This window comes from Urtica dioica, chromosome 8 (assembly GCF_054948205.1).
Source record: "Urtica dioica subsp. dioica isolate 48M chromosome 8, U.dioica_male_clone48M_v1_H2, whole genome shotgun sequence".
In the NCBI taxonomy this organism is placed as follows: domain Eukaryota; kingdom Viridiplantae; phylum Streptophyta; class Magnoliopsida; order Rosales; family Urticaceae; genus Urtica; species Urtica dioica.
This window is the reverse complement of record NC_142763.1, coordinates 35860767-35871743: the sequence shown is the minus strand read 5'-3', so window position 1 is coordinate 35871743 and position 10977 is coordinate 35860767. Positions and strand designations below refer to the sequence as shown.

The window sequence follows — 10977 nt, the reverse complement described above, 5'->3', positions numbered from 1 at the left end:
ATTGCCCATTATGAAGTCGACTCGGTGGTTTGTCGTGGTCGTCGAGGATTCTAGTTCCCCTTCGTCGGTGGGCCTAGACCTCTTGGGTGAGGGGTTGCCTCTCCCTCGGTTGTTGTTTAAGACCTTCTTTTTGGGCGGGGGACCCAAATCGATGTTCTTTAGTTCCCCATTCGCATATTTTACCGCCAAGACTTTGCGCATAGTTTCGCAATTTATCGTGGTGTGGCCATTGGTTTGATGGAAATCGCAGAATGTGTTTGGGCCTCTGGTCCATTTTTTTTTTCTTGGGGACCTCCCTCATTGCCTTCATCTCATATGTTGAAGGCAAAACCCGGAGGGGCATGCTGTTTTCTGACCTATGGCCCGGCCTCCTGAGGGTTGGGCCTTCGGGGGTTGCCCCCGACGCTTAAAGGCCGCACCCACGTGTTACCGTGTGGCTTCTTTTCAGCCATACATTGTTTTTCTAAGGAAGCAAATTCCTCCTCAGTCTTAGCTTCGTTAGCGGCCTTATGGATCACGTCTTCCAATGTAAGGGGCGGTTTACAATCATCTCTAGTTTGAATCTCGATTCATGCCGCAGACCATTCCTTAGTGAGGTTATGGAAGATTCGAGATCAACGTTAGAGATTTTTTAGATAACGTCTTTGTAACGGACCATGTAGTCCCTCAAGGACTCGTTCTCCTTCTGCTGGACCCCCCCACTGGTCTGCTATTGTGAGTTCGTCCTCTACGAACATCGAGTAATGTTTTAGGAATGCTGCCGATAGTTTGGCAAAACTATCGATAGAGTTAGGCTTGAATCTGGAGAACCACTCTAGAGCATCTCAAAACAAGCTTTCAGCAAACAGTTGGCAATATCCCGCCTCTTGTTCTCTCTCTGTCAGCATTGCCCGTCCCATTGCAATTCTGAAGGATATGATGTAAGCTTTTGGGTTCGAGGTCTCATTGTACCTAGGAAGACGGACCTTCCCGGCATCTCCAATGAGCACATCAGTAATGTTTTTAGCGAAAAGGAGTCATTATTGTTTCTGCAACGAGTCGGTCTATTTTAGGAGCTGAGCTGGTCGCACTATGAAATTTGGAGTGGACTGCTTTCAGTTCGGCCGTTATCGATTCTTTGAACCTTTCAAACTCAGTCATGTTGGGTTCGCCCTCTTGAGAGGGGCGAAGTCCCGTGCGCACTGCGGTGACTGTAGTGACTTCGGTCTGATTATACTGCGTCTGGTTCTGCCCGCCAAAATATTGGGGGGTGAACGTTCGGGAGGTCGTCACGGGGCGAGGTCCGAAACTTGCTGGGAAGGTCTCGCGGGTGCTCCCGCCTACGGGGGTGGGGTAGTCCGGTTAGATCGATCGTAGTTTCAGTGGCGGCCTCTTCTGCAGTCCCTCCGAGTTGTGAGCTCAAGCCCGGGGACTGATCTATCCCTTGGGAGACCTGAATCCCGATGAAGTCCAGGTGGACTTCAGGGGGAAGAACTCGGCTCGTCTGCGCGGCTGACGCAGCGTTTCGAGCAGATTCTGAGACGGTCATTTCGTCGGATCCCGCCTGCTGATCCGGAGTATTCCGAGGGGTCAAGAGGGAATCCAATCGGGCATTGAGACTCCGGTTGGTTTCTTCCTGATTTTCTCTTTTTTTTCAGCATATCCAGGATTGCCCTGATCCCCGGAGGGATTTCCTCTCCCGATTCATAGTGAGTTGGGTTGGAAGACATGATATTTCTTTTCCGGTGAACTTGCTTCTTTCGAGGTTGGTCTTTCCAAAATATCCCACAGACAGCGCCAAATTGTTGATGTCGATTTCAACAATCACAAATTATAATATGATATATATTTGATTTATTTAAATATGGGTCTCAGAAGACGTCGTATAAGAAACAAAAAGAGATACGAAAAGAAATGAATGAAAACAAATATAAGAACATAATATTTGTATTGATAATCAGATGTATTCAATGAGGGGCGAAGTGCCGAACTCAAACGGGCAAACTCAGAGAATAAGAAATAGAAGAGAGAATATCGAGAATAAATGTATATGCTCGTCGGCTCTGCCACGTCGCTGATCGAAGTTATCTCAGATCCTATCTTCGCGGTAAGGTCTTCTATCTCACCAAGACCGATTCCTCTAATTGGGTCAACACGGGCGATTCGTCCTTCCTTTGGCGAACTAGGCTTCTGAATGGGCTTGGGCCGACCTTCAGGAGTCGAGATGGGCCCAGATAATTCTTTGAGAGCCGGACTGGGTCTGCTGTTGGGCTTTGGTCGAACTAAAGCACAACTTAAGTGGTTTTATTTTTTTAGAAAATTGATTTTTGACCCCCACAGTTATCATGTTACATAAAATTTATCTAATTGAAATGGAATTAGATATTTTTTAAAACTCAGAATTTTTATTCTATATTTCATAATTTTTTTTGTTATCTTTAAGTGTACAACTCAATTTTCACTGGTCCTAAAGTATGATTAGTTGACCAACTCAATTTGCTAGATCATTTCAGAACGAGAGATGGTCGAATAAATTCTCTTTCCTTCGTTATTCAGGTCTTATAATGTGAATTGGTATAACGTTATTTTTTTTTTGTGCTTTTCCTCCGTCTATAGGGATCTTCACCTATCTTTATTAGATGCACATTCTCAAGCTTCAAATCAGAGACGCAGTAAACGTCAACATCGTCTTACATCGATGCATTGCTCAGATGATCAATTTGAGGTAAGTAGTTATTTATCTAAAAGAAATTAAATTTTTTTCCTCACGTATTATAACAAGGATAAGTATTTTTTTTTATTTGTTTCTCACATTCTCTATGCGACTAGGTGGATTATTTACAGAGCACTCATAATTCTTCGAAAAGGCAGAGACAACAGTGTTTAGCTTCTATGATTTTTCTCTCCCATATAGAATTTATTGGGTGTGTGTTATATCTTTTTACACGATTTGAGTTGTGGAGGTCATGTTCCCGTTCAAGGTGTTTATCATAAGTCTCTCTCACTCTCTCTCAGATTTGGTGTGTCATGTCTTGCTCTACAAGATTATTATTTCATTTGACTTGTCTGTTCTCTTCAGGAACGTGACTGAGTAACAATTATTTTTCATTAAATTAGAATGCAACGTAGACTTTAATTTATGTAGTGACTGATTATATTTATTTGTTTTATCATATTTGCTATATAGATTATACTGGTCAACTGTATTTTTTTTCTTATTCTCGTTTTTCGATTTAGAATGATGTACATCGACTATATTTGTATACTTTGAATTTCTTATTATTTAGGGTTATATAGGTATATAGCCACGCGAATATAGAGGTTTTTGGTTTTAGCCAACCTTTTGTTAATTTTATGTTAATAGCCACAACAATCTATTTACAGCATGTTAAAAGACGTGAATGACCTCAAATAACACCAGCCAAATTCCCGCCCATTATTTTAAGCCTATTAATTTAAATGGAAAACAAATATTTGGTCATAACTACTCGCACAAATTGAGGGAGGATTTTATTCGGTATTGATTTTAAATCCCGGAAATAAGGGAAGGCTGTGGATTAACCGAATATACCCATTTGAACACGCCACTTTTCTTCATTTTGTTACCCAAAAAAAAAAGATAGGAAGCCGAGAGAAAAAAAGAGAGGAAGACGAGGAAAAAATTGGAATCATCGGACGAACGACTAACGAAATCAACGAGAAAAAGTATGTTTGTAGCCGATTTACTTCACAGTTAACACGATTTTCTCATAGGGGTGTGTTTGTACATGATTTTGTTGTTTATGGGTTATTCTTCGGTATGAGATGGTTTTTTCCGTTGAAATTAGGTTCAAAATCCGGGAAAAAGAGATGACCTGCATTTAAAAATCGGAGGGAAAAAATTGGTGTTCACGCGCGCGATCTCCTCCCGTGGCTCCACAACCCCAACGCCTACATGTGGAACACCATGATTAGAGGTTGTTACATGGTCGGGATTGCAAAAGCCTGCGAGAGGGCTCCGACGCCCAAGGAAGACGGGTCGGTGATTTGCGTGACGAGGAAGATGAGTTTCAATGGTTATTTGGTTGTACATAATAGGATGAGTCGTTTTTGTTCGGATGGTGTATATTCGTGTAAATACAAAGCATATTTTATTCGTGTAAATACAAAGCATATTTACAGTTTATTACAGTATATTCGTGTAAATACAAAGCATATTTCCAGTGTATTCATTATAAATACAAAGCATATTTACAGTATATTCGTGTAAATAAACTGAAAAAAAAATTCTGGAAATATTTTAGACGTTCTAAAATTATGAATATATGGAAGACAAAATAATATCAATAAATGAAGAATACATTTACAGATTTTATGCATAATAAATAGCCACGAAAATAGAAACTAATTAACTAAAGTCAACGCTGAAAACTTCAAAATACACGTTAACAATAAAAATGCGCCGAAAACTTTCAAAATCTACTAGAAAATTCAAATTTCGAATTTGAAAACTTCCCTAATTAAAAAAAATTTAAAAAAAACTGCCTAATTAAAATAGCTGCCGAATTAAATAAGGGCAAATGTGTAAAACTAATTCAATTAATAAGATGTCACGTAAGCAAGATGACTATTTACGGGAAATTAACGAAAAGTTTGCTAAAATCAAATTGTTAGTGTTTAAGATGGTTACATAGCCAATTATTTGTATTATTTATATAAAAAATAATGACTGCTGACTTTAATAAATTTTAAATTACACACAATTAATCATGTGCACGTGTTACTATCTAGTATACAAGGATTAAAATCTCGCATCTCGCGGTCGTACCGCACTTTTTTTGGGGGGGTATCTCGTCTCGTACCGTGGTATCTCGTGGAATTTGATGAACGTTCGGGGTATCTCGTACCGTGTGGTATACCGCATTTCGTGGGATATACCGTCAAAAAAGGGTATTCCACGGGGTATTTGAACAATTTTTTAATTATGATTTTGTATAAGTTTAGGATACACAATCTATATAAATTTTAGAATAAAGTTTTCAAAATTCTAGACATGAAATTCTAAGTAGAGTACAAATCAATACACGTATAATATAGAATTCGCAAGCAAAGTCACACTAAATAAAGACAACATCATCAAATTATTCAAATACTACATAAATTCGGATTATAATAACTTCATATCAACAATCCATTAAAAAATACTCAACAATCCAATAAAAAAATTCATTCAAAATTAAAAAAAAAATTATATTTCAATTTTGAACCTTACCGCGCGAGATCCGGGGGTACACGGCGAGATTTGAGCAGTTTTACACATCCGGAGCGCGAGATTCGGGGGTACACGGCGAGATCTACCCAGATCTGGTCTTCAGATGCGCGAGATCCGGAGGTCCTCTTTCTCTTCTTCTTTTGCGAAAAACATGCGGAAATGGGGGAAAATTTTGCAAAAAATAACTTCACTCGGACGAGATTCGGAGGTATTATACACGCGAGATATGGCGCGAGATTTCGCGAGATTTGACCAAACTCGCGAGAGATACTCGTACCTCTCTCGCACCCTTCCCAAACGCGAGATCTCGCGCGAGATTTCAAACGTATATACCAAAAAAACTAAACTCCCGTTATACCAAACTCGTTATTTGCAAATAATGAAGGTTTGAGTAATAATAGATAAACGGTTATAGAAACTAGAAAGACGCGAGTAACTCAGGAAAAAGCTCAAAGTCAATTCGTCACTCACTCACTGCCTAAAGCAAAGCAAATGACATGCAATCTCGTCTCTTTCCCATTCTCTCAACCACACAATCACTGCCAACCACTTCTCTCCAATTTCACAATAAAATGCGCTCTCACCAAACAAGGCCTCAAATTCCTCTCCACCCTCTCCGTCAAGTCCGGCGATAACGCCGTCGCCGGGAAATTGATCGGCAAATTCGTGGCGGGCTCGCCCAAGTCCATTTCCTTAAACGCCCTCTTTCATCTTCTCTCTCCCGACACCACTCACCCAAACCTCGCACATCACTCCCTTCCCGTACGTACAACAACTATCTAAAACGATAATATTCCTTTTTTTTTTTAAATAATTATTTTCCATGGCAGTTGTATCTGAAGATAAAGGAAGCGACATGGTTCGAGTACAACCCGAAGCTGGCGGCGTCACTTGCTGCGCTTCTCGAGAAGCAGGGAAAGCACGGCGAGTCCGAGGCATTGATCTCCGAGGCCCTCTCGAAATTACAAAACTGCCCCCGAGACCTCGCCGCATTCCGCTTCAACCTGCTCGAATCCCACGCAAAGCACGGAGCGAGCCCCGGCCTGGATCGTTCAATTTCCGCGGTCCGTGATCTCGCCATTGGATCCTCGTCGACCCACCTGAAACGCCGTGCCTTCGAGTCGCTGATCGGCGGTCTCTGCGCCGCCGACCGGCCCGCTGAAGCCGAGGCCCTGATGGAGGAGATGCGATCCAGGGGTCTGAATCCGTCGGTGTTCGAGTTCCGGTCCGTGGTCTACAGCTACGGACGAACGGGTTTGCTAAACGACATGGTTAGAGTCGTGGGTTTGATGGAGAGAGACGGGATGGCGATCGAAACAGTGTGTTCGAACATGGTCCTCTCATCGTACGGGACCCACGGAGATCTCTCCGGGATGCTGATGTGGCTCCGGAGGATGAAAAGCTCCGGGGTGGCTTTCTCTGTCAGGACTTATAATTCGGTGCTGAATCGCTGCCCGGGTGTTTTGGCAATGCTGAGGGATTTCGACGGAGCGCCGGTCTCGGTCGAGGAGTTGGGTTCGAGTCTGGAAGGAGACGAATCTGCAGTGGTCGGGGAGTTGGTGAGGTCCGCAGGAGCGGTGTTAGAGGGAGCGATGGAGTGGGGTGCGTCGGAGGCTAAGCTGGACCTGCACGGCATGCATGTGGGGACGGCGTATCTGATTCTGATGGAATGGATGGTGGAGATGCGGCGGAGGCTCGGAGGAGACGTTCCGGCGGAGGTTGTGGTGGTCTGCGGCTCGGGGAAGCACAGCAGCGTGAGAGGTGTTTCTCCGGTGAAGCTCATGGTGAGAGAGATGATGCGAAGAACGGGGAGTCCGATGAGGATCGATAGGAAGAATTCGGGGTGTTTCGTTGCCAAGGGGAAGAATGTGAGAGACTGGCTGTGTAAATAGTTCGCGCTCTGAAGAAATTAGACGAAATGCCATGTGCTTTATTAGCTCCTTTTGAAGTCTCGCCTGTATCAAAGAAAATTTCATGATCAAACCTTTGGTCTTTTAGTTGCTGGCTTGATTGTTCTGGTGAGATTTGTGGAAGTTTTGAACAAACCTCAGGGAAAAATACGAGTCTATAATTAGCTGGTTTCCTTTTCACCCTGAGTAAGGGTAAATTCTCTTACTCCAAGCACACACACAAAAAAAGGGTAAATTCTCTTATCGGTAATTTTTATAGCCGATTTTATTTTAATCTGTCGCTACGAGAACTTTTTTTTTTCTTCTTCTGTTGCCTATTTGTTTTCGCTTGCCCCTATTTCACCTGTGCATCGCAAGCGTTTCTCTCATCTAAAAGTATCTGAACGGAGTAATATACAATAAAATAAAATAAATTAAGGGGTAAATTAATCTAGTTCCTGTCCCATTTTTTGTTGTACCATTCATTGTCTCTCATCATTGTAAACAGCACGTATCATAAATTAATGTAATTAAAAGAGACATGAAATGAGACAACAAAATAGGTGGCAGAGGATCCAAATTCGGAACCTGACGATGAAGAGCTGGCCAAAATACCAATTTAGAATGAGACTCCAAACTCGGTCAGCCTTCAAAACCAAGGCATCCACCAGATATACATCTTGCCAAGATTTTTGTGAGACATTGCCTCGGTGATCAAACGACGGGCTTGGCCTTCAACAGCCAAAGGTAATGATGGAGCTGCTCCGACACCAACTACTACTCCTTGCAACCTCGCCTCAATGTTACTGATGGCTCGCTGCGCCCATTATTTATTTAATTGATTATCAGTATTTTGTATCATATCGAATTCAATGTAGCCAGAAAAAAGAAGAATGAAATGTTGAAAACCTACCTGAGCATGTGGATTCTGAACTTCTACCCCACTGGACTTGTGGGATTTTGTCCATTCCACAAGAGGGTCGTGAATGAAAGTTTCGAGAATACTCATCAAAGTTTCCCGATGCATCCTCAGAACCGATAGGGTGATTTCACAAACTCTCAAGAATATTCCCTCGTAACCAGTGATTCCCAGTCCATCGATCATGTTCTGCAAAGATAAGAATAGTCAACTTCCCCGAGTCTAAGAAAACCAGAACTAATGCCGATTACAATTCTTAAGAGTCCCAAGGTTCAAATCGTTGGAAAGTCGCAAATTTTGCTTTACTAAGAAAACCAAATTCTGTTCTTACCTGAGTCATCCTGAAAGGAACCAGCTCTGGCTTCTCCAACTGTAGTCCCTTGTCAAATAAGCAACTGAAATCAACATGAACACAGTCGCCAGTGGTAGAATCGAAGAGGATGTTTTCACCGTGCCTATCACCAAGTCCAACAATATGCCCAACCATTGACCACACAGCAGTGGTGTGTGCATAAGCAATCCGAGCCCTAAACCAAGCAGCTGGCTCAGAAAAACTGGTCAAAAACCATTTGTGGAAAACCGGAGGGAACATTGGAAGAATCTTGTTCTTCAACATCTCATCTTCGGGTGATTTTCCTTGGCATTGATCGTATATCCGTTTAATTTGCGGGTTCGTCTTTTGCCTATCAAACTTTCCGCAAGTAACATAAATGTCTTGCAGTATATGCCTGAGACCGCGGGTATGAGGAACCCATTCAACCATGCCACAGTCTTCCGTCAATGGTATCACAGCGAACGTACGAATGTAGAGCTTCCTCCGACGACTTTCTGGAAATTTCGATAGTAAGCGGTTTATCATTGCCGTGAACTCCATCATGCGGGCATCTTTCCTGAGATCATCCTTGGGTTTACAGAGAAATGGACGCTCAACACCATCGCTTCCAATTAAGACAACCTGAATTACGAAGAGTTACAATTACCCCAAATGAATAATAAAAAAAAAATCAATAAATCAGAAAATCTTCAGTTATGATAGGCAAAGTTTCAGCAGGGTCTACTAGACGCTGACAGGCTCCAAATTCTTTCCAAAAGCTGGTTGTACCATGAAGCATGAATAATGCACGCTATTTTTCATGCAAGAACGTGTTAAGTTTACGTAATAAGTCTTTATTTTGTATAAAGTCTATTATATATTTAGTTGTTTCTAATCTCATAATCCTGTGGAGTCTAGGTCAAGTAGTTAGTTCTTTATGTAGATAATAACTTGTGGTATTCATTCAAGCAACAACAGAAATCATTTATTCTACTTCTCTCTCTAATTATCTGTTTCAGCATATATAAAGAAATGGGTGAAAAGAAATGGAGACGACTCTTGAAAATACTAAAATGAACTTACTTTCTTAGGGCGCTGAAGAGATGAAAGGATCTCAGCCTCGTCAGCTATTCCCGATATTGTAGGTAGATCAGTAACTGAAAAGATATCAGTCCTGAGTGTGTTCGTGAGATTTCCCTCATACGTGGGTAGATTAACAGTAAGAGACTGTTGAATTGGCATTATGATTCCCAGTGGCATCATTCTCTTCAAGGCACTAAATTCAGTTGCGATATTTATGGTCTTTGATTTTGATTGGCCCGGATGAAAGCATAACTTAATCAGATGATCTACCATGCTGGCGAACTGATTAAACAAATTACTGCTGTTGTTTCCCTGGCTGAATCCTTTTCGGGCAGCTTGTATGATTTCTGAAGCCGCCTCTCTCCTAGAAGGTACAGTGGACTTTGAAACAGCTGCCATAATCCACAGGGCTTGTTGTGGATATTGTTGCAGAACTGAGGTGATGATGTGCTTGACCAATCGAACAACTTCCTCGTTCTGGTGACATATTCTTGAAACCAACTGAGGTAGAACAGTTAACCACTGGTATGTTGGCAAATCCTTTCGACACCCTCGCATAATACCCATAGCCTGACACAGTAAAATCACAGCAAAAACATTTAGATTCAAACATACACAACAAAAATATATTGAAAAAGACAAATAAGGGAACTAGGGAAATACCTTTGCTTGTGCACTTTTCAGCTCTTTGTTAGATGATGTCGCATTTCTTAGATAAAAAGTACCAAAGTCAAACCAAAGGGTTAGTAACCTTGGAAGTGCTTGGTAGAGATTCTTGTGACCCCTGTGAAGTCCCTTGGCATATAATAACATTACATCAGGCAAATTAAGCCACCATAGCCTCTCGTTACTCTGGTTTGAAGAACTTAGAGTGCTAGTTGTAGCTCTGGATCTCGACTCAAGATTTTCTTCCTGTCGCTTCCTGGCATCGACAAGCACTTCATCCACATACTTAGCCATGTAAAAGTAACCTTTTTCCCACGAGGGCTGTAGTTCCCTAACCCTGGAATACAGGCTTATCACCTCTTCTTTCTGTTTCTGCCCCGTGTAGTGAATCCATCGAGAGTAGAGGAGAAGTGTTTTCGCAACATTCCGGTGCTCGTTCATAGTCTGAGTATTGCATGCCATATGTGGTGATATGAGCGGAACCAGTGAAAGACTACTAATGGATGTCACTGCTGCGGATCCTACAACTTCTACAGGCATGTTAAGGAGAGACTGTTGCAACTCTGCAATAGCACCATCGGACCTCCTTGTGTTCCACAAAAGCTTAGCCTTTTCCATGTGGACATTCGGCGCACCCGAAGCTTCAGATTCCAGAATTGCTCTATTTGATGTTTCATAGTGACCAGCCATGCGGCAGAGTTTTGCATATTGAAGCCAGCAATCACCAACTTGAGCATCGAGACCACTGGAGCAGAAAACCATTCTTCGGAAAGCCAATAGAGGCTCTCTTGCCCAGAGAGATGGTTGCGTGAACCTGAGACGACTTTCCCAATTCTCCAACATTTTAGAAAAGCCCAGATCGCCTACTCGAAATGAC

The 10977-nt window shown here is 42.1% G+C and overlaps 2 protein-coding genes across 2 annotated transcripts; one reads left to right on the top strand and one right to left on the bottom strand.

The window, feature by feature from the left end:
* The first annotated feature begins 5650 nt into the window (after window positions 1–5650).
* On the top strand, window positions 5651–7320 carry LOC149389539 (pentatricopeptide repeat-containing protein At2g17033-like). Its single transcript, XM_089624181.1, has 2 exons — window positions 5651–5992; window positions 6061–7320. The coding sequence occupies exons 1-2, from the start codon at window positions 5723–5725 to the stop codon at window positions 7120–7122; spliced, it is 1332 nt and encodes a 443-aa protein (XP_089480307.1). The 5' UTR covers window positions 5651–5722; the 3' UTR covers window positions 7123–7320.
* A 233-nt stretch (window positions 7321–7553) lies between these two features.
* LOC149389538 (serine/threonine-protein kinase ATR-like) lies at window positions 7554–10964 on the bottom strand. The gene is made up of 5 exons (XM_089624180.1): window positions 10098–10964; window positions 9435–10004; window positions 8370–8993; window positions 8033–8227; window positions 7554–7936 (listed from the first exon to the last, which is right to left on the bottom strand). Exons 1-5 carry the CDS (start codon window positions 10941–10943, stop codon window positions 7769–7771), a joined length of 2403 nt encoding a protein of 800 aa, XP_089480306.1. The 5' UTR covers window positions 10944–10964; the 3' UTR covers window positions 7554–7768.
* Window positions 10965–10977: the final 13 nt, after the last annotated feature.

What these genes read in the sequence shown, in the direction of transcription:
- LOC149389539 (XM_089624181.1), top strand. Translation starts at nt 5,723, where the DNA reads ATGACATGCAATCTCGTCTCTTTCCCATTCTCTCAACCACACAATCAC. An exon ending in TCGCACATCACTCCCTTCCC is followed by an intron (nt 5,993 to 6,060) that starts GTACGTACAACA and finishes TTTCCATGGCAG; the next exon opens with TTGTATCTGAAGATAAAGGA.
- LOC149389538 (XM_089624180.1), bottom strand. Translation starts at nt 10,943, where the DNA reads ATGTTGGAGAATTGGGAAAGTCGTCTCAGGTTCACGCAACCATCTCTC. An exon ending in TGAAAAGTGCACAAGCAAAG is followed by an intron (nt 10,005 to 10,097) that starts GTATTTCCCTAG and finishes TTACTGTGTCAG; the next exon opens with GCTATGGGTATTATGCGAGG. An exon ending in CTCTTCAGCGCCCTAAGAAA is followed by an intron (nt 8,994 to 9,434) that starts GTAAGTTCATTT and finishes TTCGTAATTCAG; the next exon opens with GTTGTCTTAATTGGAAGCGA.